Source organism: Manacus vitellinus, unplaced genomic scaffold (assembly GCF_001715985.3).
Source record: "Manacus vitellinus isolate BGI_N305 unplaced genomic scaffold, ASM171598v3 scaffold_57_pilon, whole genome shotgun sequence".
In the NCBI taxonomy this organism is placed as follows: domain Eukaryota; kingdom Metazoa; phylum Chordata; class Aves; order Passeriformes; family Pipridae; genus Manacus; species Manacus vitellinus.
In genome coordinates this window covers 2466842-2494210 of record NW_021940666.1, presented here as the reverse complement: position 1 = coordinate 2494210, position 27369 = coordinate 2466842, and the positions used below count along the sequence as shown (strand labels likewise).

Below are 27369 nucleotides of genomic sequence, written 5' to 3'. Positions count from 1 at the left end.
CACTTAGAAAAATAGGCAGCAAATGGCTTGGAAGGTAGTGAGCAATTTTTCGTTCTTCTGTTTGTGATATTTGGGAGAGAATTCACTAGTGTGAGAAGTGTAACATGATGCCTAAAAATACTGCATACCACCCTAGGACCCATAGTTTTCAGGTTCCTGTTTTGGGATTAGGCTTTTAAAGCCAAACATTCACTTTTGGTTTATTTTATTGGTCTAGTTTTGTGGCGTAGGCACTCTCAACAAACAGGGAGCACAAAAGGCATAGCCTCAGAAAATTTTGAGAATGCTACAAGTCTTTTTATGATCTTTATTTTCCTGTCTCATACTAAAGCAAAGAGATCTGCGAGGCAAATGAAACCATCATGTGCCCTATGTGTGAACGCAATTGCACACTACAAAAACTCAATGAAAGCTGCATCTATGCCAAGGTAATTATTATATTATTGCTATCAAGATAATTTTTGTCTGAAGACCCCCTTTCATTGTGTGATGTGTAATGGCTGCCCTTGTTTCATCAAAGATTCCTGAAAAATGTGTTGTTTCTCTACAGAGATTTTTTTTCAGCCTTTCTAATTCATCTTTCCAATAAGGAAATAACCTGAAATGACCAGAGATTATTCTAAAATTCTGTGAGCATTTCCTTATTAATAAATTATTATTTTCATCAACTTAAGTCCCCCGTAATAAATTTTTTTTGTGTGGTTTTTCCTGCTTTCCCCTGTAGCTAACTTCTTTCCCTTGCTTGCTTTGTAATTGAATTTTTGCTTCTCCTAAAGGAATTCTCTAGCATAATGTGCCTGTGATGTTCTTTGTCGAACTAATGCAAAGATTTCACACAATTAAATATTTTGCTGCAAGAAGCTGTTCTTCAAACATAAATACTCACAGGGGCCTCAGTATATGTGCAGTGTTTGCAAGTGAGCAAAATATTTTGCTGTGTGATATGTTCATAATGCTGGAAAAGCAGCGTTGGCATTTTTCTTGGAATTCTTTCCCCCATATGATAAATCCTTTCTCAGAAGACTGTATTTATAAAACGTGATGGTCTCTGCTCCATGGCATTACAACAAAACTGCAGCAGTGTGAAAGGGAAAATGAATTTTGTATTAGGTTTCAAGATTTTTTATAGATAGGACCAGTGTTGAGTAAAACTGAACACTTTAAATATATCTGCAAAGGTATTTTAAAAAATTATTAATGTTTACAATTTCCAAATTTAATTTTCTATTTTATAATGCTGATATCACTGGAATATTACTGAAAATGTTTTGCTTAAGGCAAGAGTAACTATATAGCAGAAAACGGCTCCATGAGGGTTTTTTGTAACTTTTATGTTACTAATTTCTTTTTTTTTTTAATGTGCACTGAAAGTAAAAGCTTTCTTAATTGAAATAGCATTATACAAGCTATACAACCCATCCCAGAAATCCTTTTTTAGAAGATGGTAAGTGCCTCTTCAGCAGTTCACTGCAGTTTCACAGGAAGTTAATACACTTTAGATCCTGTTAACATCTCCAGTTAATAAGAAGCAGCTTTTTGTCATATTTATATTTACACTGACATCATCTGCTTAAATCATGTAAATTTCACATTTAATGTCACATTCTGAATAATTCATTGTCATAGAAAAAATGTGGCAGTCCATCCATACTTCATTTATTTTCAAATCAATCCTTTTGAAGAAAAATTCAGCTGACAACCAGGGAAGACAAGCAGTTACCACTCATATTCCACAGTCACAGGCACTCGTTTTTCATGTCTGCAATTATAGAAATTGATGTAAGCTCCCAGCTTTTCCTGCCAATGCTCTTGCTCTGAAAAACCGATCAACCTTGGATTAGAACACAGAAAACAAACAAAAATTGTCTCCTTTCAAGATTTGTGTGTTCTGAATCTCCCCCAAGCGTGGGAGAGAGAGAACTCTCTTTGGGAAGGAATAGGATTACCATCTGGCCAATCGAGTGGCAAAAAAAATAAAAAATAAATAAAAGCTCAATGAAGCTTTTTATAAAGGTTATAACTGTAATGCCTTCATTCACTGTGGTGTCTCTAAAGAAAAAGTTCACAGCACCTTCACTCATTACCTCTTGGTATGGACTGTCTGGTTTCCAGCAGGGATTGTGATCCCGCTGGTTGCCACCGTCTTGCTCAAGTTGAGCAGCAAATATCTAAATATGTGTCACCACTTCCACTGTGTTTGCACCCAAATTAGTGAATGAAAACAGTCTGTAATGTTAGAAAACTATAGCCTGATTTCAAATCAAATGGTCCTTTGTACTTTCTGAAGCGCTGTTAGTAATATAAGTAATGTATTTAAGAATAAGTCATTGGATCTGCTCTCTGGGAAAAGAAAATGGCATTTCCTGCTTCTTTCTTTCCAGAGATGGAGCTTGTCAACGTTTTTCTCTGGTTATGTCATTGTGGGAACATAACTTGCTTCTCTGTCTACCTTCTACATAACCAAAGAGCTGATAGGCAAGGGAAGCTATTCCTGATTCGTTCCAAACATCAGTACCCTTATTCTGGAAAAAGCGTTTTAATCCTTAGTCATTCAAGTAGCTCATTGTAGAGTACATAAATGTTGAGTTAATTAGGAACAGTGAGTTTCTTTAAGTGATTAAAGTTCATTTCCCCAAAACTGCTTATGTCATAGAACCTGCCTCATTTATGTAAGGCCTGTGCTCATGTTTCAGATTATTAAAACTGCTGCCAGGGGTTCTTTCTTAAATATCTGCCATGTTTCCCTGCAGAGGAGCACTTCAGACTGAACAGATTAATGCCAGAAAAATAAATACTTCAAATGCTTTTTCGACCAAAACTAGAGACAGAATACAAAAGAAGCCTTTTTCCTTCTTGTTCCTGCCCATTTCTTTCATCCCTTCCCTCTTCCACTCAAAAATGGCACACTGAAGTGAAGTTTATTGTTTAAAGGAAAGGCAGGTAGTACCTGAAATGCTGAATGACCAGGCTGTCATTCTGATCCACATCAAATGGACTCTTTGATCTGTGATTTGCCTGGGTCCTGCACCCAGCACACCTTAACCTTGGCCTTGGGGCAGGGTGTTGATTCAGGGTGGATTTGAAATGCCTCAAGTTGTGTCTGATGATGACAACATCAGTCAGGTATGCTGACAGACCAGCACAGAGTCCTCCAATGTCACCTCTGCTTAGAGGCCTTCTGATCAACAGTCTCAGACTCTGCCTTTAGCCTTTAAGACTGTCAAGTCTTAATTTTGAGTGTGGTCCTGAAAAACTTTTGCCCAAACACTCTTTATGAAGACAAAGCCAAATCAGGAACCCAGTATCTATTTTCTACTCTTAGCTACATTAATTCTGCTGGCTTAGGTTTTGTTGGTTGGTTGGTTGGTTAATTTTGTGTTTTCTTGGAAAGATGCACTGTTTGCTGAGCAGAATATCCAAAGTTGTATCATCACACAGATCTACACTTAAAGCCAATAATGTTCCTCAGAGTTATTGTGCTGCTTTTGTTCACTTCTCACATGTTCGGTCTCATACCCATTATGTTTGTGTTTTCCTTTATGGAAGCAAAAGAAAAGCAAAGCAAAATACATATTTGATTGACAGTTGATCCCACTGTGTGATCCTGGCAAGGAACATACTGGATTTATTGGTGTCCAATACCAAATGGTCAATTCCCATTTCCAAACCTCAAAAAAAAAAAAAAAGAAAACCAGAACTGACATACAGATAAAATATATGTTTATAATAAATTCTCACAACATTTTAATTTTACTCAATAGGAAATAAAACAGAGGCAAGAAACACAGTTTCTATTAACATTTTCTGCTTTCATTAGTTAGTTTTCTTGTATTCTGAGGCAGAAGCAGTAATGCCAGACTTTTCTAGAAGAATGAAAATCTGTCTGCAGGATAAGTTCTCCTTGCAGCAGGCAGTTCTCACAGGAGCAGGTTGGGTAACCTGCCTGAGGCAGGCTGTCAGCCCCAGCATCCTGGCACACCTCCTGGACAGCATTCCTGTTGGCCAGAGTAACTTCAGGTTTAAGAGGAGGTCACAGTACAGCAAAAGTCAGTCTGGTTACCTGTGCCCTTCCATTGGCATAAGGACAGGTTTATTTTCATGATAAAAGCTTAAAAATTGGTTCTTAAGTCAGCAACAGTCAGCACCAATGAAAGGAAAGTTTTTTTCAATAATATTCCATTTCAAGACATTCTCTTCTTATTTCAAAGAGTGTTTTAGGGCAATAGATATCAAAACCATTTGTAAAACTTCTTCATTCCTTTTTCCTCCTTCTTCAGATCCTCTTTTAATATAGGCCTGTTGATGATAAGTTGGTTTGCTCTAGTATTTTATAATGATTTATGCTTTTTTTTTTTCAAATAGGAATTTGAAGTCTCTGCTTTGCTTAATAATTGTCATCAACATCTTAAACCACCCTTCATTAGAAGTGTAGGCCCAATATCCTTGGATAAATTACATTGCTATAAATTGGCAACTTTAACTTTACTGAAAGTATATTGATCTTAATATCAGCTTCCTAAAAACAGTTTCATATTGTGGATTGAATACTAGAAATTGCAGATTTTTGTAATATAAATTATGGTGTTTTCATAAGTGTTTTCATAAGTTTTGTAAGAATCAAATTCACCCACTCAAGAAGTTTAGAATGATTCATAGGCATGCAAAACCTGATTTTCAATCAATACTCATTTCCAGTAAGTATAAATAAATAAATATAAGTCAATATATATAAATAAATATTTTCTGTTTCAAGATGTATATTCAATCCATAAGCCTTAGACTTTGCAGCCAAATAGCTGTTCTGCTTAAAAAAAATCTTTTGACAAAGAGTAAGATAAGGAATAAATCCAACTAAAAGAAGAGTATTCATAAGAAGAAATTAAGTTCACAGTTGAGAATTATGTGGGCCTCTAGAGGGTGATATTTAGAAATTATTTAATGTTTGTTAGAGTTAAAGTGCACGAGCCTTTTAAAAACGAGATTATGTCAACAATTTGAGGGGCTGAATATAATTCCTGGATACAAAGGAATACATGCTATTCTTACCTGTAGAGAAATTGCAGAACAGCTCAGGATAAGAATAAAATGGAATCAAAGGAGACATTAAGTAGAGGAAGAAAAGCGAAGAGTTATTTAAGCTCATAAAAACCATAAAATAGAAAAGGTTGAGGTTAAATCTGACCCACCATGTGACAGGAATTCTGGATGAAATTTTAGCCTGCCTGGACATGGACAGAACAGCTCCTAGTATCTGATGATGCATGAAGTGATAGTCTGGAACAGCAGATTTCAACCTTACTAAAAGACAGAGTGTGACAAACCTTGGTAGAAGAAACGTGCTAGTAGGATTACATATTGCAAAGCTTAGCTTTCAGCTTCTGCCACCAGTGTTGTACTCTGGGATTTTGGGGGCGAAAGAGAATGTGGCAATATTAATTTGTCCTAATGTATTGTTTTTCTGTTTAGGTTACACATTTGTTTGATAATGGAGGGACTGTCTTCTTTGCTATTTTCATGGCAATTTGGGGTAAGTACATTTTTACTTTATTTTTTTTCCTTTTTTAGTTTACCCAACTCTTTTATATCATTACTTGATAAAGGGAGATTATAGCTCTTGATAAAGTCTAAAGAAGGATTTTATCATACAAACATATTTTTTTCCTGTTTTCATTCACTTCAGTTTCTATGCCAATATTGGGTGAAAATAATGCCTTTTATTGCTAATGTAATGACTGTCTTCAGTGTCTTTAAGCCTGAATTTTATATTATTCAGGCCAGAGTCTTTTCAGAGGCAAACATATAGTTTGGTCAGCCTTCCAGTATTTTTACACTGGTGGATACCTTCTTCTCCTAGGATAATAGACTACCACCTTTATCTTAAGTCCCTCCCCACAGTCTAAATTAGTAGGCATATTTGGGGAAAAGAGGAAAGAAAAGGTGGATACCAGAGTCTTTCTGTAACCCAGGACACCTCTTGTAATAGGTCAGTGTAATTGTGCCATAAAAGACAGATTTGATGGTTCCGGCATGAAATGCTTGGTGGAATTAGTTTTCACTGAAGCTAATAATATTTTCATTCTGGGAAACAGGGAAGAGGAATAGAACAAGAGATAATTAATTTTACCAATATAAATGTTTGTCAGTGTAAACCCTAAAAAAATAACACCAGTTCACATACATGCAGCTGTCTGAATTCAAGCCAGAGTTTTCAAGTTTTAAATAAAATGGGACACAACAACTTTATTTATGTAATATATATGAGTAAGCATTAATGATTCTGACTTTAAGTGAAGGACAAACAAGTGTCATGCATTTTGAAGGCTGCTATGGTAAAAGCAAAAAACAATATACAAACAAAAGCAAAACATCAAAGAGTTACATAGAAAACAGAAGCACATGCAAAAATCAGAATTGGATGGTTAAAAATTAATATGATGTAATTGAAGGGCACACTTTGTTTGCCTCTGGTATTTCTTCATTTACTCCTAATCTTGCTATTACGGCATTGCAATTATTAATTATTGCTTTCATAAATTCCTAAAATACATTGCAGTTAGTTTTATGGTTACCAGTGCAGGCAACACTGGTAACTTCTTAGCATCTCTTCATCTCTATCCTCAAGTTCTCCTTAGAGAGAGCTCTTTCTGTTTTCGGCTGAGGCCGAGGTTCAAGTGTGAGGAGGAATTTGCTTATATGACACTGCTTTGTCTGGAAAATGGTAAGGTATGTGCTAAGGAGGGTGAAAGCTGAGCATTACATTTTTCTTCATTTCAAGCAGCAGGGTGATATTCTCACGTAATATAGGAGAATGTGTCTCAGATTTTCAGTCTGCTGCCCAGCATGCTGGATAGTGTTAGAAATCAGGTTCTGGCTTTGATGGCTCGCGTGCTGTTTTTATGATTGAACCCGATTGGGATGACAGTGCTGCACATCAGATCTTTAACCTTTTAAACAAATACCTGTTTAACCCATATTCAGTGTGACTGAGCAGTTTCTCTCTGGTGTGTGTGTGTGTGCATGTAATTTACTCACATATCAAATGGAACCTCATTGCAGCCTTCATGGGCAGTTAGTGAGATAACTCCATTGACACGATCCACAGTCTCCACACCAGATAAAGCATTTTGGCAGAACACAGTTAACACAAGCATGTCCCATTAGCATTGTTTTCTCTGCATTTTGTTTTGTTTATTCTATGCCTTTGCAGCTGCGTCTTTTTCATATTCTTTCTTTTTCTTTAGGCCTGTCTGGTAGTTGCAAAGAGATAAACTATGCAGTTATTTGCATTATACTGCCATATTTTATGCTTTAACTGGACAGAACTAGACTATGTTTTTTAGGGTATCTATATACACAGCAGAGATTCCTTTCCTGTCATGTTTAGTATTTCTTCTATGTAACCTGTACTGAGATGTTTTACATAATTTCTGCAGATCTGGCCTGCAATTCAAACAACAGATCAGTTTGACAGAGGAGTAGAAGCTTATCTTCTTTCTTTCCCATCGATAGTGGTTTTAATTCTGTGTCATCCTAGTCAAAAGTTAGATGTAGCTTGTGTTACTTGGTAGTTCTATTCTCTGCAGCAAACTTCAAGAAATCAAAACTGAGTAATCCAAGTAAATCTAATTAATTTTGTCACATTCACGGAGGAAGGTACGAATGTAAAGTGGGGCCGTGAGTCATTTATCAGGTAGACGTTATATTTGAACACAGTAGTTTCACTTCAAGGTAGTTAAACTGAGTTGTTTTTTTTTTTATTGATATTAAAATATCATTGCAGTCCTGGTAAAATTTTTATGTTGCAATGTCTTTTTATGTTACAATTGTTGACAAGGCAGAATCTTGCCTGGATGCTGTTTGTCTATATTATTTCTAAGAAAACAACTATAATATCCTTCCAGGAAAACCATAGGTTGATCATTTAATTACAAAGGAGAGTACTCATGCTCTGCTGCTGAACCCTGCCTGTCGCATATGAGTGCATCCTGTGATTTTTCCCTTAGTTTTCAAAGCACTGTTTGCACGGTAATGGCTCTAAGATAACAGCTGCCAGGTTGTTTTGGGAAAAAATGAAAGGCTGTAGATAACAGGCAAGAATATAATCTGAAACAAACATTAGGGTGAAGGGTGGGATGGTGTAATGTCAGCCATAGGAATGCCATCGGATGGGTGCCCTGCACTGTCTTCCTCTGTCTTGGCTGCTGTGCTGGTTTTGTCGTCTGATGCGCCTCCAAAACTCGTGTCATATGGTCCAAGTGAGTTGTCTAAGTGGAGAACTGAAGGGATAATATATTTATTTTTTTATATATATATTGCTTGAAAGATTTTTATCCCCATACACTGGACACCTCATCAGCCCCTCACAGTTAAACCTCTTTCTGACATACAGGAGAGCAAAAGATAAAGGCCCTGATTCATGATCTTCTGCAGATAACTCCTGTACTCCCAGCAACACCCATTCAGCACCCACATGGGTGGTGGACTTTCAAAGCTGCTTCCTAATCTGACATTCTGGCAGCTTTCAGCTCTTGCATTTAAGGCAGAAAAGATGTATTGCCAGAGTTAATTTAGATTTTATTTTATATGAGAAAAAGAAAGGTGTGTTTAGCCTCTCACTGTTTGTTTAAACATTTAAAAATTAAGTCCAGGAACATGATACAAATATTTGGGGTGGGATTACACGTTAATAGAACTTTATATATACTCATAGCGAAGACGAAAGCAATTTTTTTTTAAGTTTTAAACCTCTTAAAAATATTTTTACTCATAGAAACAGATATATCTTCATCCTTCATTCTGTAGTTGATGTTGGATGGGTAGAGAGTCTAGCTTTTTTTCAGTTAATCAGTTTGGGAGAGTTTTTGAGCTATAGTATTGAACTTGCCCACAATCCTTTGAATGAGTTCACTGATACTAGATATGATTTTCCTGATATTTCAGAGGTTAAAAAAATTACATGTAAAGAGGAGACATAGAGTTAAGGGGAGTATTGGTTAAGCTAAAATTTAAAACCAATAAATTAATGTCATTTGAAAAGTAGTTTGACTGGAGTTGATGATATCCTAATAATTCAGTAAGACCAAACTATTTAAGCAGCCCTGAGGAGAAATAAATGTTCTTATGCAAAGCGCTTGTGCTGTTCCTTACCTGGGTCACTCCTTGTATCATCATAAAGCCGTCTGTGGGAAAATGAGTCGGATCTTTTCTTGCCACATATAAAATATCCAATCAGGCCAATTAATATAAATCCCAAAATGGCTCCTACAATGACACCAGCTATTACTCCTTCTTTGTTGGTTTTGTCTGGGAGAGAAAGAGAGAAAGACAAGACAGTTGAGTGGGAATTAAAAATCTATAAAACGAGATACTTCATTCTGGCTTTATAGCAGTTGAGGCTTTGTGGAGTGAGGCTTTTCACTGAGGATCTGAAGCACTTTGCTAACTATGACTAGACCAGCCTCTCTGCAGAAACTTTCTACCGTTGTAAAAGAAAACAGACATCTCCATCCTTGAGTTTCAGGGTAAAAACTGGGATTTAGGAAAAAAAAAAGAAAGGTGGCTAAATGAATTTTTGGTCAAATAAAAAGGTTCCAGGTTTAATTGCTCAATCACCCACTATCCTTTATATAAACAAATAAGCAGTAATCACTCTTTGAATGCAATTATTCACAAACATTTAGGCCAGCAGTTAAAATTGCAGCCTCTGAATTTCAAATGATTGAATTTTAGAGTACCAATTTTTGCATACACAAGGTGAGAAATCCAGTAATGCTTTTGGCACCTGTTCAGTTAGCAGAATAACTGTGTTCCTTCAAGATTTTCCTCAGATTTCATAAAACTTTTCTTCAAGGTACTCCGTTTTTCTTGGAACTGAACTTGTTCTCCCACTCCCCTTCCTTTTCAATCTATATTGTCTAAAGAGTCAGGTACATTGTAATTATTAGAACTATGATGGGAAACATGAAAGTCTGATGCTCCTTCAGTTCTGAGTACAAACTGTACTGTACTGGTTATGATGGATAAACCTTTCAGTCCTGTGTTAAAAGCTTGAAAGCTAATTAATGGCAAAAAATTACTGTGCCTTCTAATCTTTTCTTTTCTTTTCCTGAAGACCTGATTCAGAACAGCAGGATAGAGAAGTGCCATGACAGTTTTATGCTCTGTTGTTTTCCCACGCATACTTAACTTGGTAATTAAATGCACAATGAGTAATTCCTTTGGAAGTGTTTCTAAGAAGTCATCTTTGGTCACAAAAGTTTCTGAACTTAAATAACTTGATGTGTTATACATTTTAAATGTAATTTCTACACATCTGCTTTGAAGGTCCACTCCAGTGTGAATAGACTGTATCTGATCATTAGGTTCCCCCACTCTTGGAAGTGTTAAATAAAGGAGTAAACAGTAAATTTTAAAAGCATATTTTTTATTTTGAGGAGCTTTAGATTTAGTCTATACTGGGTCACTTATGAATTCACACATCTTATAAAGCCTCCGGTTCAATTAAACAAAGGTTTTATTTCAGCATTATTATTTTATTAAACTAGTTGGACTTTAGTTAGATCCTTACCTTCATTGGCATCTTTTGGATTAGGTGATGCAGTAAAAGGGTTGCTGGCATTATAATTTATCTTCGTTGTCTGCTGAGTGGGGTTGAAATTTGGGGTAGGACTGTCCTGCTTCTCTGTGGGTGATGTCAGAGTGACACTGATGGGGAACGACGTGGTGGAGTTGATTGAAGAATTATCACTTGGAAGCTCCAAATCCCCAGGAGTAATATAGGTGACTGTGGAGTTGCTTGGTGTCACTGTGGAAGTAGGTGTAGCTGCAAGACTTTTGGTCACTCCAGAAAAGTCACCCATTGTTCTAAAAGTTGCTAAAGTTGTCGGGCTTCTGTGGAAGTTTGTGGTAGAGTTATTTGTCCCATCTTTTGGCACATTTGAAGATAAAGTGGTGCCATCAGAGAACCTCGGGGATGTGCTGTTTGCCCCACTGATCATTTCTGTTCCTTTCATTATATTTTCATTGGCATTGGCAGCTGTTGCTGCAGCATCACTGATGACAGAAGGATTTACAGCAGTAGTCCTATGCGGAACAAATCTCTGTGAAGTTGGTTTCACTGCAGACTGATGGTTATCTGTAATTGAGCTATTTTGTTTACTTTCTTCTTTTACTTCTCCAGCCTCAGTATTGCTTCTATTCCATTGCAGTCTTGCAAGCAGAAAAATGAGAATCATTCCATGAGAGGGTTGCATGGTGTTGAGTTTCAAGTTTCTTATATACAGAACCTGCAAGAAATTCACTTTTGTCTATGATTTTATTTTACAAAACAAAGCTACTCAGTTAAGACCCAAATAAGATTGTAAAAGAAGTTAGTGTTATACAATACAAATCTACTACTTTCCCATGTGTTGATGGGGAAAATTTTATAACCCTAAAAGTTAAGACTGACCTAAAACTATATTGTTAATCAACAGAATTATTCTCATATTGATCAATATGAATCACAGTATTGATCTTGGTGTGCTTATGGAGGTGTAATGGGATAGCTCACATGACTGGAATGTTGCCATGAAGGACTACACTCTTTTTAGGAGTTGCCCTGTCTGTGAGGTAACACTTGGAATGTGTGGAGTTCTGTCTTAAGGTGGATGATGAGTGCCTGGAGAGCTTATGGGTTAGGGTTAAAGGATGGATTAGTAAGTGTGACACTGTTGTGGGTGTTTGCTACAGTGTCTGATCAGGAGGAGAAAGTGGACAAGGTTTTCTACAGACAACTTGAAGCAGCCTTAAAGTCACAGGCACTGGTTCTTGTGAGGGACTTTAACTACCCTGACATCTGCTGGAGAAGCAACACAGTGAAGCACAAGCAGTCCACAAGGTTCTTGGAAAGCAGTGATGGCAACTTTCTGGAACAGATAGTGGAGGAACCCACAAGAAATGGTGTGTTGCTCCACCTCATGGTAACAAACAGGGAAGGCCTTCTTGGAGGTGTGAAGGTTGGGGCCAGCCTTGGCTGCAGTGACTGTGTGATTGTAGAGTTCAGTATTGGGCAATGAGGAAAAAGGGCAGCAAGTAAGATTACAACCATGATCTTCAGGAGAGGTAACTTTATCCTTTTTAGGGCTCTCTTGGAAGAATCCCATGGAAACAGGCCCTGCAGGGAAGAGGGGTCCAAGATAGCTGGCTGATATTCAAGCTTCACTTACTCCAGGTTCAAGAACAATGCATCCCAATAAGCAAGGAATCAGACAAAGAGGGCAAGAGACCTGTATGAACGAATACAGAATTCCTGTCATTATTCAAGTGTAAGCAGGAAATACACAGAACATGGAAGCACTGTCAGGCCACTTGGAATAAATATAGAAAGATTGTCAGAGTAAGTGGAAATGAGACAAGGAAAGCCAAGGCCCGTCTGGAATTAAATCTGGCCAAGAATGTCAAGGACAACAAGGCTTATTCAAATGCATCAATAACAAAAGGAAAACCAAGGATAATATGCCCATTACTAAATGGAAGGGGCCCCTGGTAGCTGAGGACATGGAGAAGGCAGTTATTGAATGCCACCTTTGCACTGGTCTTGACTGACAAGACCAACCCTCAGGAATTTCTGTCCCAGGTGCCCAGGGTAAAGGAAGATCAGAAGGAAGACTTTCCCTTGTTCAAGGAGGATTGGGTTAGAGAACACTTAAAACAAACTTGACCTCTACAAATCCATGGGCCCTGACAGGATGCATCCACGAGTGCTGAGAGAGCTGGCAGACACCACAGCTAGGCTGTTCACAATCATCTGTGAAAGGTCATGGTGATCAGGAGAGGTGCCTGAGGACTGGAATAATGCAAATGTCACCCCAGTTGTCAAAAAGGGAAAGAAGGAGGACCCAGGGAACTGCAACCAGTCAACCTCACCCCAATCCCTGGAAAGGTGGTGGAGTGCTTCATGCTGGATGATGAGGAAGTGGTCAGTAGTCGTCAGCATGGATTCAGTAAAAGTAAATCACGGTCAACCACCTTGATTGTTTTCTAAATGAAACAACTACCTAGATGGGTGTGGGAAGAGCAGTGGATATTGTCTAGCTTGACTTTAGCAAGGCTTTCAGCACTGTCTCTCGCAACAGCCTCATAAGTAAACTCAGGAATTGTGGACTGGATGAGGGAACAGTGAGGTAGATTAAGAACTGGCTGAACAGCAGATCCGAGATGGTCGTAATCGGTGGCGCAGGCCATCCCCCAAGGTTCACAGCTGGTCCCAGAATTGTTTAACTTACTCATCAGTGACTTGGATGAAGGGGCAGAGGCCCCCTCAGCAAGTTTGCTGAGGACACAAAGGTGGGAGGAGTGGCCGATACCCCAGAGGGCTGTGCAGCTCTTCAGAAGGACCTCGACAGGTTGGAGAGATGGGCAGAGAACTGTCTCAAATTCAGCCAAAGTCCTGCACCTGGGGAAGAATAACCCCATGCACCAGTAGAGGTTGGAGGCTGACCTGCTGGGAAGCAGCTCTGTGGAGAAGGACCTGGGGGTCCTGGTGGATAACAAGCTGTCCATGAGCCAGCAGTGCCCTTGTGGCCAAGGCCAAAGGTATCCTGGGTCCGTGAGGAAGAGCATTGCCAGCAGGGAGGTGATCCTGCCCCTCTGCTCAGCCCTGCTGAGGCCACATCTGGAGTGCTGTGTCCAGCTCTGGGCTCCTCAGTACAAGAGAGACTTGGAGCTGCTGAGCAGGTCCAGTGGAGAGCCACAAAGATGATTAAGGGACTGGAGCATCTCTCTTATGAGGAAAGGCTGAGAGAGTTGGGCCTGTTCATCCTCAAGAAGAGATGACTGAGAGGAGACCTCATCAGCATATCTAAGTATCTGAAGGGAGGGTGTCAGAGGATGGACCAGGCTCTGCTCAGTGGTGCCAAACAACAGGACCAGAGGGCAAGAAACTGATGCACAGGAAGTTCCGCTTGAATGTGAAGAAGAACTTCTTTACTGTGCACACTGGAACAGGTTGCCCGGAGAGGATGTGGAGTCTCCCTTGTTGGAGATAGTCAAGAACCATCTGGATGCAATCCTGTGCCATGTGCTCTGGGGTGACCCTGCTTGAGTGGGGAGGTTGGACCAGATGACCCACTGTGGTCTCGTCTAACCTTAACCAATCTGTGATTCTATGAACAAAAGCTTTTTTGTGTAAGAAAATTCCATGGTTCTGTGAACAGGCCTCATACTCAGAAGGGAATGATTCAAAACCACTTTGCTATAGAGTGAGGTAATGAAACATATATGGAAGGCATTCTCGAGGCAATGTTTTCTGGGCAGACAGTAATTCCAAGAGCATGCTAAGGAGTTATGCTCCATTGTGAAGAATTAGCATTGTTAACAATTAGCCCTGAAAGTTGATGGATGGTGTTTTGTGTCATATGAAGGCTGCCAGGAGCAGCATTGAAATTGAAAACTAAATCTGCCCAGGGGTTATGAATGATGCTTAAGTTGTATGGAAACCTCTTTTCCTATAGGGAGCTGGAAACTGTATATTGCACATTAATATACATTTCCAAATGTTAGATTTAAAAGAATGAGAAAAACTCCTCTTGAAGTCACATGATTGTGGTAGGTTTGCTATTCAGTATATCTGTGGGGTTTTGGTGGCAGGTGTTTTTTCTGTGTATGAGACAGATTGAGATCACGAGTTTTTAACATCATGAGTTTTTAACTCCCACATGTAAGCTCTCATGTGACAGCGCAGTCAATTGTATAATAAGTTATTCTTCATCATCATTAATTATTTGCATGCCCATGTATGTGGGTGTCCTAGTTAAGACAACTGAAGACCAGTTCATCATGGTGGGTGTAACCCAAAACTGTGTATTCTATAGCCTTCCATGCCATTTCCCAGAAATTGTTGTCAGTAGACTATTCGCACCCTCTGCCCATAGAGCCTGACTCCTCAGGCTATAAACTAGGTGTTAAGAGGCCTGTGAGATAGGAGGATGCTCCTGTCCTCACACCCTTTGTGGAACTCCCCGCCCTGAGGGGAGCACTGAACATTCCTGCCTGAACTGGAGGATATATAATCTTGGAGTCTTGGAACATTTTTCAACCCACTCGTGGGATCCAGAGGACGGCTGCATCTCATCGCTCTCAACCAGACTTAGACCACCACTGGACTGCAATCACCACTTTGGCCAGACTGCAGCAGCTCTCCCACCAGCAGGTTCTTCCCCTCTCCCTTTACTTTGGACTCAAACAGGGCCCAAGGAACACCACTTTGTTCATGCCCCAGGGTACTGGGTTATACATTTGGGTTTTGTGGGTTGAGACCAATTGTTTGTTTGTATGATTGTACTTACTGTATTATTTTAATAAATTGTTATTCTGATTTATAATCTCTCCTTTGAGTTGAGTTCATTTCCCCTGCTGGTTAACTCTTAAACCAGCACAGTGGGTACTTTACCATCTGAAGAAAGGAGATTTATACCTGGAAAAAGTAACTATTTCTTTTGTCTTCAGCTTCTACTTCTACTTTCTTATGCTTTTTCCTATGGGTGTTTGATTTGAGGGTTTGTGTTTTGTTGGGGTTCTTTGGGGGGGGTAGGGAATAAGGGCTGGTTTTATTAGTTTCTTTTGTTGTTTTTTTGATTTAGTTATGTAAATATTACATCAAGGTATCCTGTTTTGGCTTTATTCTTATTTATTTTGTGGTTTGAAGGTCCCACCATTACTCATAACATGTGTCTTTATAAAATGCCATTTAATCTACTTTTTAATGTGTATTCCATTTCTCCATACTGCTTATTTTCCAAGTTAAGATCAGCTCTGTGGTGGGAGGGACCTATGCTTGGAAAACATTTGTAACTTTCTCAACAAAAATAAAAAAGATAACTTCTGCTCAAATATCCGTGAAATTCAGTATGACCATATTGTTCCCAAACAAGCAAGCCAAGGAAAACCCTTTTGAAGTTAAATTATCAGCTACAGTTGTGTTTACAGTAAGAACAGTAGGCCTTCAGATGGCTACGAAATGTGCTGTCTGAATCTTAGATTTTGATTTGTTAGCAGTAATAACTGCCAAAAAACCCAAACAAACCTGAAGAAAAAACTCAAGGTTTTCAAACATATGCTTTCATTTTAACAGTATTATTGTTTTAATTAAGTGACATGTTCTTTCCTTCCTTGTATCATATTAGTCATATTAAGTGAACAAATTGTGTTGGGTCAAATTCCTTATTATCCATGCACTTCAACTAAACTACTGAGCAAAATTATACTTAATTCAATTTGACTGTAATTTTAATTCCTAAAGGAGTGAAAAAAGGAGTCAATATCCTTGCTGAACAAATTCTTTGTCATTTTTGTGATTGTCTTACTTGTGCAATCTTTACGGGAGACCATGGAGAAGAAACCTCCTTGCTTTGAAAGTTGCAGATCTCAGGCTGAGTTGAACTGCTTTCTTTTGTGTGTAATACTTAATTCTTCTTTTTTCCAGTGTAATATCAATGTTCACACAATTTAGAAAAACACTGAAGTTCTTCAAAGACACTCATTACCTTTAGGGATTAATATGCAAACAGTGCTCTTGCAGTAAAACAGCAGAGCTATAGATTAGCCAAACTTGCAGAAGAGCCCAAACCTTACATTAGCAGGTCAAGTAAGTGTTTAAGGAAGCAATGAACAGATTATTAATTGGAAAAAAAATGATTGTGACTTTTGGTTCACTGGTATTCACATTCCTCAGGTACCAGCTCAGTGGCAATCAGTACAACAGGCGTACCCTGAAGTGAGTGGAACTGCCATCAGTATGGGATTAAGCTGCAGTTCAGTTACCTAGATTAGCTCTACCTTTGTTTTTTTAGCGTAAAAAAGGAGGATTTTTTTTATGCAGGATGGTCACCATCATGTTTCTTAGTGGATTTTGCACTCTGCATTTGTGTCTGTGCTGCTGGAGTCAGATTGCATCCAAGGCCTGTGACAGCTGAGTAAGAATAAAAGTCAGTTCTAGAAGGGGGAAGGTTAAAATTTCTCATTCAGTGTGAGGCTTTATGAAGAGATGTAATGGCCCTTGTTGGAGGAATTCACCAGGATATGAATGCAATATCCCATAAAAATGGCCCTCCACTGTGAACCTTAGTGTGCAAAAATAGATTTTCGGCATGATAAAGTAATTGCAACATATATTTCCTGACTACAACCCAGCACCTACCAGTGGTAGGTGTAATATCTGCAAAACCTCTGCTATTGTCAAGAAAATAATAATTTCAACTTCTTATGGATAGATAATAGAGTCTTCAGAAACTATAAATTCAAATTACATTATTTTGCATGTCATTAAATTGAACCTTTCACCATTTCCCCACCTTACATTAGTTATTAGAAAGTAATTTAATTTATGGAGTAAGTGGTGATGTGATTAACAAATTGTTAATGGCACTCTTTTGATCTGAGGTAACGTTCATATTTGCAGAATTTTCACACATTTTTTACCTTTACATCAGTGAACCAAAAATAGATAGAACATATAAAATGAGAGGTAGAGAATTTATCTTCTAGAATTCAGAAAGAAATAATTGCAAATGATGGTCCCAGAAACATACTGGATGTTTGCTCATGTGGCTCTTTGCTCTAAAATTCAGATTGCTCTCCAAGAATGAGATACTTCTAAATTTAATGAGCAATTAATGTTACATTGTTAATGTATTTTTTGTTCTGAGAAAATAATGTTTTAAGTTTTTAGTGAACTATGAAGAGGAATGTAAATATGAATTGTAGTCTATAATTAATTCAATTTATACCCTCATTTACTGTCTAGCAACTTGACAAGTATTAAGTGCACTGGCCAAATTTCCCAAGTGTGTGTTTCCTGTTCATTTTCGGTAGAACTAAACAGAGCAATGTAGTTTCTAGCAGAAGTTTGCTATAAAGTGGCATACAGGTAATACTTCACCACCACCATCAACCCTCCCCATCATTTCAAATGGGCTCTGAACTTACTTTGAGAGAAATCCTACACTTCCTTGATAAGGAGCATAAGAAAAGTGTGAGTTTGAGGGAAATAGTGTCATTGCTTATGATTGCTACTTCTCTGCTTTAGTGTTTGAATCACAAAATGGTTTTTACTTTCAATTACTTTCTCAGAACTACACTTTTAAGTAGAATTTGACTACAACAACACCAGTCACCTGCCTGAACACGATATAAATGAATACTGTGATCATTAATCGCATCCACTAATAAGCATTAAAAAACCCCTCAGACTCACCTTTGAGCGCTGCAAAACGTGGAGGAAGCTGTTGAGACACTGCTGTGGCCCCGAGCAGAGTTATTCTGGCGGGGAGGGGGAGTGCAGGTCCAGGAGGGGCTCCGTGGGACAGCGGTCAGGAACACGCTGTGCCCGTGGGGCGAGGCCGGGTGGGGCAGCCCTTCCCCGGCCTCCGGGAACCAGCCCCACCACCTCCGTGCTGTCCTGACCCTGCTCTGTCATTGCAGAGTCCACAGAAGTGGCAGTGCTTATGGTAAAGTGGGCAGACAGTGCATATTGCTTAATAATTTCAGAGTCTTTGAGCTAGTATTTCACAGGAGTGACTGCTTTCTGTGAGCTATAGAAACTCTGTGTACTATGCAACTGTTAGTTTAACAAAAGATAGCTGCTCCTTATCGCAGTTTCCCGCACTTGGTGAGATGAGAACTGGCAAAGGCCTGTCTTCTACAAAATAAAGCAGCAGTATGAGTTCTGTTAAGAAAAACATGCTGCTAGAAATGGATCTGTTCCTGTCTCCAAATATGTTTGTAGCTGAAATAATTTAAGAGAACAATGTAAATCCAAATTTTCTGAATTTATCAGGCATCATTAATTTTTACATAACCAGCTCGGGATCTGAAGGTTACAACTGTTACTCCTCCCTTTGGGTTTTATATAAAAAATACTGGATTAAGGTAGGAATGAAAAAGTCAGGTATGTAATATAGAACTTCATATGTTCACCCAGTCAACCTGTGACTTTTTTTATTCTTTAATCCTTTATGTATGTTTATTCTAGGCTGGTATGTGGTGAAGAGAGACTGAAAAATGTTTCAGTATTGTGTGACCGTTTGAGTGGAATGCCAGGACATTGTCATCTGTTTCCACTTTAAATTTTTAAGGAATCAAGTGCAAGTACTGTTTCATAACTTATCCTTGAGATAAGCATCGAGGATGTGGTATCTACAGGAAGTGTTTATATGGAAGCAACTGGTGGTGTTTTCTTGAAAGTACTGCGGGGACAAGTGGAAGTTACTCTGTTAGGTGGATCAAGTTCTACCCTTTCTGATATCCCTTTTAGGGGAAGGAAATTGTTTATGTGGCATGAGATGGAGTGGTCTATGAGAGGAGGGAGGACAGAGTCTGATACTGTTGTTTTGGTTTTCTGGTTTTTGGTTTTATTTCTTTGGAATCTAACATTCTCTGCAGAGTGTATCAGCAAGCTTCGAACTCCCATTTACTGCTGTGCCTGGGTGGACAGGCATGTAACAGATTGACCATGAGATCTGAAAACAAGCACCATGAATTTGTGTCCAAATCTTACACGGCATTAACCAAATCACAAGTGATATACTGGGGTCAACAGTATTCTTCACACCAGTGTGCACACGTTATAGTGTGCCTTCCTGAGAGCTTTTAAGATGAAAGGTTATTTGAATGGATGTATAATATTTGCAAATATCAATACCTTAAATACATAGTCTGAAATTCTGTTGAAGTATATCTATTGCAGTGGTACAAAAGTCATACCCCTCTAGCGCTGTCCTGGACCTCACCTTTGGCCTTGGGAAGGTGTGCTCGCTCTCTCTTTTGTTTGTTAGCAGTTTAATTCATCTGTTAGGAAAAGTAAAAACTGTTTCCCTGAGTGACATAACACCTAATGGATGATGTTTGTGACTCAGTTCTTGGCTAAGTGTTGTACATCTGTAGTGTGGTGCCAGAATGCTGGTGCTGAGTGCTGGCCCGCTGTTCCTGGAGGGGAAAAACCTCCAGGTGTGATCAGATTCAGAGCTGTGACCATATGGAGGCAAAGTGGTTCAGAGTACTCCAGGAGGGTGAGAGGAGACTAAGCTATCCTTCAGCTATAGCTGTTTTAAGTGCTAGTTTCAATTCTGAAGAGTATTTCTCAATAGGAGGTGTGGTACAAAACCTGTAGGACTGTTTTGATTGCATAGTTTTGCTGCTGTAGAGGAGTCCAGCTAAATAAAACTGGGAGAATCTGATTATGGTCTCACACCTAGATTAGAAATAATTGTTTAAAGAATTATTTTGGTAGTAAAACTGCTGCAGTATAAAACTGATATAGCTGGGAAAGCAGTGAGGTTGTCTTCATTAGAACTGAATAAAATGAGATCATACTTTAGCTCTTTATTGTTACCGTTGTGTATGTGTATCCTCATTTCTATAAGGAAAGATTTTATATTTTGAGTAAAATTAAAAGCAAAATTAAAGGGGATGGCACTGTTTTATATTGCCAGGTACCCCTCTCTGTACAGATATAGCAGACAACAAAAAAAAATGATTCTTTAACATTGAAAATAGTGTTTCAATTTTAACAGTGATTATCCTGAAGTTACTTACAATTTTCAGATTCTATGGGGAAAACTGTCAGAAAATGGCTAATGACAGTTATCACATTACATTGCTGATTTTCGTGAGATCTGCATCGCCCTTTTTTTGTTTGTTTTTTGCTATAATTAACCTGCAGTTGTTTTCCACAGCAACAGTCTTTCTAGAGTTTTGGAAAAGACGGAGAGCTGTGTTAACCTATGACTGGGACCTCATAGACTGGGAAGATGAAGAGGTAAGAAACAGAAGAAAACATGTAAAGCATGATCTAAGTGTAAATATGAATCCATATTGTGTGTTGTCATCTGAGTTTGTCATTCAGATTATATTTCTATTAGTAACACTAGTTGCAGACTGAACAGGTATATTTGAGACTACACAAGGATACTTTGCCCTCTGCAACTGGCATTATTATTCCAAATATAATTCCACATTTATCAAAAGCATCCTTTGAAAAACTGAGTGGAAATACTTTCCATACAGAGGACAGGAGCTACTACTGATGTCAGCACAGATGCCTTTCAGTTCTGTGGTTTCTTGTAGTAGAAATTCATGATCCTGCCTAAAAATGGGATCAAGACAAGCAAAGGGACAGAAACTAGATTTTATATCCTCCTGAGAGGCATAGATTATCCTTTGAACATTCTGCTATCAGCATCAACAGTAATAAAATGATTTTATTATTTCATAAATCATTAGTAACATAGCTGTAATTTAACTATATTGATGATTTAATTACAGTTTAAGTTGATAGACTTTACTTGTTTTATAGCTTTGCATAGATGGGTAGATACAAGCTGGTGGCTTTTAATAAATGGTTTCATATCACAAAAAACACCATTATAACTGACATTATTTTTCTTATCAATTTCTGCAGACAATCTAGTGTCTAAATCAGTAATGCCTTCTTTTTAATACCCTCACATAGTGGGGAAGGCTCTTATGGTCTCTGTTCTTTGCTGCTCTCTGGCACTGTTTCCAAGGGTTTTCAAAAGAACAAATTATTTGGGTATTTTAGTTGAAGCATTATAAAAAATAATTGTGTCAGTGTAATTTTCTACTTTATAGCATATATATGTCTGATTCATGAGAGAAATAAGTAATACAACAAATGGAATCCATCCTGTCATTCCAGGAAGAGCTTCGTCCCCAGTTTGAAGCTAAATATTCCCAAGTGGAAAGAGTAAATCCCATTACAGGAAAACCTGAACCTTTTCAACCTTTCCCTGATAAGCTCAGTCGACTGATGGTGTCTGTCTCAGGAATATTCTTCATGGTGATGTTTAATAATATTAGAATTCTTGTACTGTAATTCATTTTACTCTGATGTAAATAGTAACTCCTCATGAGTGCATTCATTAAGATTATATAGGCAAAACTGATTGTCTCAGTCTTACTGCTTGTCTAGGGATTTCATCCTTTCAAAAGATGGAATGTAAAAGAACAGTAAATATTTTTTTTAACTCATCTAGTATTTTTGTTCTCTCAAATTCTGCTCTCCAAAACAAATGGGAATCCTTAAAACACTTGTTGATTTATTATTTCTGCAGAATATTATTTTAGATATCGTATCTACCTTTTGCTCTAATATCTCTGCTTGTAAATACCCCCTTGCAGATCTCACTGGTCCTCACTGCAGTGTTTGCAGTGGTGGTGTATCGACTGGTGGCCATGGAGCAGTTCGCTTCTTTCAAGTGGTATTTCATCAAGAAGTATTGGCAGTTTGCAACGTCTGGCACTGGAGTCTGTATCAATTTTATGATCATCATGTCACTCAATGTTGTAAGTCTTCTGCTCTTGTAAAGGAGGGATTAACTTAAAAGAGTGATTTTTACAAGCTTACTGAGTTTAGCATATATCACTTGTGTATACATGTTTGTGCTTATGCATGGGGCAGTGTCTGAAGCTGGTATTTCAGGAGGTCGTTAAGGTTTTTCTCTGCTTCCTCTTTAATTTGTCAATGCACATCTTTGCTTATGTCACCAAGTCACAGGGGTACAAACTCCCTGCTTTCTACCTTTGCATTTTTGGGGGGGCGTTTATTACCTTTTACTGTACATCTCTAAATGGAACTACATTATTTCTTTGTCTGAGAATTTATTTTTTAAGTTGTTTTTAATGGATGACTTTCAATTTTTCCCTTTCATTTAAAATGCAGCTGTGGTATCAGTGTTGCACATTCCTAGAATTACTTTGATATATGATGTTGGTGTAAGTTTTTTTCTGTCCTATGACAGCAGGAGTTTAATCATTTGCCATTGTAGCACTATGTACTCTATTCTTCCAGCTGCAATAGTATTTATCATCTTTCTGTTCCCATGCAAGCACAATCAGGTAAAAAGGAATAACAACACAGCAAACAATGGCTTTTAAATCTCTTAAGGAGATTGTACAGTCATTTCAGTAAGAAATGATTCAGTCAGAGTTGTGTATTTGTTTCTGTTATTATATATGATCACTCTGAGTCATAAAAAGTACATTCAAGTGACCAAGCAAAGCTACCAAAAATAACTTGCTATTTATAGTAAATACTCAAGGAAATATTTTTCAGAGTTGGTAACTGCCTTGGGCTGTGTCATTTAAAATAAAGACTGGGGATAGTCAATATATTGAGAAATAAGGAAGTTTTCACTAGAAAGCTGATATCCTCAGCCAGTATGCACATTCATGCAAAGGAAAACTGCATCTCTTATTTCTGTTTTAGGTGTATGAGAAGGTTGCCTATCTCCTGACAGACTTAGGTATGTGGGTTTTCACTAATGGTATGATTCTTGCTGGCTGTGGCATATACCTTTATAGTCCCATGAAGCAGAGTTTTGAAAACTTCATCTCTGCATGGCACGTTTCCGGCATTTCCCTAAGCAAGTGAGAAATATCAAAGAAAGAAAAGAAATTATTATTTCACTGGGGAAATAATAATAGAAAAGTAAGGAATTTATTCTTCTACTTCTTTTAATGTTTCATATTACAAATTCATATACCTATACATTAAAAAAGTGTCATCTTACTTTGGAGCAAAAGTCAAAACACATTCTTTCTTGGAATGCTGAAAGGTTTTTTCCATTTTCTCCAAATCCTTGTTTATTTTTTACTAATTTCTAATTTGAACTTTCATATGGAAAGAAAATGGGTTAAGATAAAATTATGTTGTCCAAGATAAAAATGTTAAGAGTTTTAAAGTGGCTCTAATTCTGTCACATTAAAGTTTTATACTGAAGCCTCTAGTCATGATTTAGTCGCAGAGAAAAAGCTTTCTAGCTTATAGGAAACAAGAAAGCAAAGACAGAATTTATGATCTCCGACTGTTTCAATGTGTTACCGTTTAGGTTTTTTACGTGCTCACTTTTAGCCCATGTCAAAATATGCAAGTCATCTTGTCTTGGTTAAACACAAGCTGGCTGCTAAAATTCAACAGCTCCCTCTTCTGGTTAAAGTATTAAACAAGGGGCTCGAAACTCTATAGTGCTTCAGGTAACAGGCAGTTGAACAGGTTAGAAAGATTCAGAATGTATAGTCAACTTACTCAAAGTAGTAAAATATTTTAAAGTACTTTCTCAGATCAAACTTATTTCTATTCCTTTTAGAATATATTATGTTGTTACAGACCAGGGAATAGGAAAGAAAATAATTGTTTAAGTGCACAAGCTGTTTTTTCCCAAAATATATGGAAGAATTAAAAAAAAAAAAGGAGTTTCTTGAATTAAATGTGATGGAGCATTAGGTGTTCCATCTAGGTAATTCATTACTCTTTCTAAGGTGTTTTACATCAGAGAAGGACACTTTAACTTCTGGGAACAAGTGTCCATATCCTGTATGTTTGTGTCCAAATTTAGTCATCATTAGGTCAGAGTAATTAAGTAGTACAAATTTTAACTGACAAATCCAGGCAGTGTAGACTTAAGACTCATTTATGTGCTTTAATGTAGTTTTCGGTGTAGTGTATTCCAAGTTTGATACATCAATCAAAGGTGGATTTTTTAAAAATTAATTTTGAATCACTGTCTCCAAGTTCTAATTCAGACATAAATAATGCTCTACAAACCTTAAGGAAAAAATATCCAGGGCAGTGCAGACCCACACACAACACTTATAGTCCTACAAGCATTTCTATGTTTCTTTCCAAAAGAAACCAAAAAAGAACCTCTGTCCTTTCCTTTGATTTTTGGTCTTTTGTTGTTGTTGGTTTGTGTTGGGTTTTTTGTTTTGTTTGGGGGGTATTTTTGGGTTTTGTTTGGTTTTGGTTTCTCTTGTGTTGGGTTTTTTTCTTTGAATCAAGATACCTTTAAAGATTCACACTGAATTCAGATTTTTTTTGTGGAAATGGAACAGGTGTCTTCCCACAGAATTGTGATCTATTCTGTGCTGATTCTATCTTGTACTGCATCTCCTGTTTCCACATAGAAATGGCATAGTCTGAGCTGGGGCAATGGTTTTGTGATCTGTAGACTGAACACTTTAAGGGAGAAAAAATAATGGGGCAACATGGCTTGAAACCATTGCTTGTTTTGTTAGTGATTTCTGTGTGAGCAGAGTTACACATAACTCAGTTTCATTTTTGTTTGTATAATGTATATTGTGTCTTTCTGAAGAGCACCCTAGAACAGAATCTGAATGGGAAAACAGCTTTGCCTTGAAAATGTTCCTCTTCCAGTTCGTCAACTTGAACAGCTCTATCTTCTACATTGCCTTTTTTCTTGGCAGGTAAGTTACCTTTGCTCACTGCACATACAGGAAAACTTGCACAGAACTCAAAATCCTTATTAATTTTATGGGTTTGAAGAAAATACAGTGACAGTTTGAACTGTAAGATTTAGGTGCTAATTGGTTTCTGGGGATAATTAGTAACACTAAATTAATGTTTTAAACTGTATGTGCAGGTTGGGCCCTTGAAATGTTTACCCATGAAACTAGAGAGTAAAAATTTTACTTTTTAAGTGGGTCTGCATATGTGACTTTCCTACAAAATGAGAATTCAGAGCTTTTGAAAATACAGCCACTGCCTAAATGTGGGTCTGTACTTAGTCCTGTGCTAATAGGCTTTATTAATTATTTTCTTTTAATTCCCTATGACTTACATTTCCCAGGATGCATTTCTACAACTGCAGTAAATATTGTCTGGCAAGTCTTGTGCAAGAGTAGGAAGCAGAAATTCTGGCTCCAATTTTTGTGTGTATCTGTAGCTCAAAGCATGAGATACAGTACAGGTCTAACCTTCCTTCCTCTTCAGTTCAGTTTTGTTATGGTCACACTTACCATTCCTCCAGAACCTACAGAATATTTCAGAGTACCTTCTATAAAGTGTTGCAGTAGAATTTCAGTTCAAGATTGGTTGGAAGAAAACAACAACAAAACCAAACAAGCAGAAAAGCAGAAAACCTTTTCGTAAAATCTGTTAGTGATACCTGTTTGTTACATCCACTGGTGTATTTGCCATACAGTGTCTAAACTTCTTTGTGTCTTGCTCTCTCCTGTGTCTAGTAGGACCAGGCATGGGTTTCTTTCTGTATCATTTATAAATTTCACTGAGGTCATCAAGAATTTTGATTCAATTCGTTATACAAATCAAATGTACACTTCACGGGGACAAGCAGATCCCTGTTCTGCAGTAAATTCCTATGTATTGCAATGTCTTATCATTTCAGAAGTAGATTAGATCTGAATAGCTAACATCTAAAACCTCTGAAGCTAGTATTTTTGTTCAGGACATAATAAAAGCTTAGGGTCATTTGCAAAATGATGGTCCTTGTTTGCATTCTGAGACTTCCATATCCTACAGGTACCAGATTTAAGCCTGTGTGATTTAATCTTTTGATATTTCCTGAGTTTGTCCAGTGGATGTTGTGAAGTAGCTGCTGATAGAGGGTGTTCTTGGAATGTCCACTGAGAAACAGAAATCTTATTTTCCAGATTTGCAGGCCGCCCGGGAAAGTACAATAAGCTTTTTAACAGATGGAGACTGGAAGAGGTAAGCAATCCTGCTTTGTGTTCCTGTGATATTTCCATGAGTAAAAAGGAAATGGATGAAGGATGTGAATGCCCAGTTTGAAAGATTTATTATTCCATCTGTGTGCAGCAAATAGTAAACTCTTATTTATAGCAAAGGATAAGAAACAGGAGATGTGTTTTTCCTTCTGTGTTCTCCACTGTGCTGAGTGACTCTGCCCAAGAGACACAGTTCTTTCTGCCTCTGTCTTTGGGAAAATTAAACAGGGATAGTCCCTTACCTCACAAACACTACTAAGTCCTACAAGTTTGGAATCTCCTGAGTATGTGGAATTTTTGAATGGAGGACATAAATATAAAACCATCAACTTTTTTTATCAGCTTCTTAAATTTCTATCAACACAGAAAAGACACAAATATGTTGGAGTGGGTCCAGACAAGGGACACAAAAGGAGTCAGAGAGCTGGAGCACCTCTGCTGTGAAGACAGGCTGAGAGAGTTGGGGTGGTTCAGCCTGGAGAAGAGAAGGCTCCAAGGAGACGTTATTGCTGCCTTTCAGTACTTATTAAAGGGGCTTATAAGAAAGATGGGGACAAACTTTTAGTAGGGCCTGTTGAGACAGGACAAGGGGTAATGGTTTTAAACTAAGAGAGGCTAGATTCAGACTAGGTATAAGGAAGAGATTATTTTTTTTTTTTTTTAATGTGAGGATGGTGAAGCACTGAAACAGGTTACCTAGAGAGGCAGTGGATATCCTATCCCTGGAAACACTTAAGGTCAGGTTGGATGGGGCTTTGAGCAACCTCATCTAGTTGGAAGTGGCCATGCTTATTGCAGGAGTTTGGACTAGATGACCTTAGGATGTCC

The 27369-nt window shown here is 37.9% G+C and overlaps 1 protein-coding gene across 3 annotated transcripts in view; it reads left to right on the top strand.

Annotated features, from left to right (window-relative positions):
• The window catches only part of ANO3 (anoctamin 3), a 121645-nt gene that overhangs the window by 86877 nt on the left and 7399 nt on the right, over positions 1-27369 (top strand). For all 3 annotated transcript variants that reach the window (XM_018081837.1, XM_018081835.1, XM_018081836.1), the window contains 8 exons: positions 332-428; positions 5467-5527; positions 20712-20794; positions 21695-21835; positions 22177-22341; positions 23264-23300; positions 25149-25260; positions 26467-26524. In XM_018081837.1, the coding sequence (XP_017937326.1) occupies positions 332-428; positions 5467-5527; positions 20712-20794; positions 21695-21835; positions 22177-22341; positions 23264-23300; positions 25149-25260; positions 26467-26524 (754 nt within the window). The remainder of the gene's footprint in view (positions 1-331; positions 429-5466; positions 5528-20711; positions 20795-21694; positions 21836-22176; positions 22342-23263; positions 23301-25148; positions 25261-26466; positions 26525-27369) is intronic.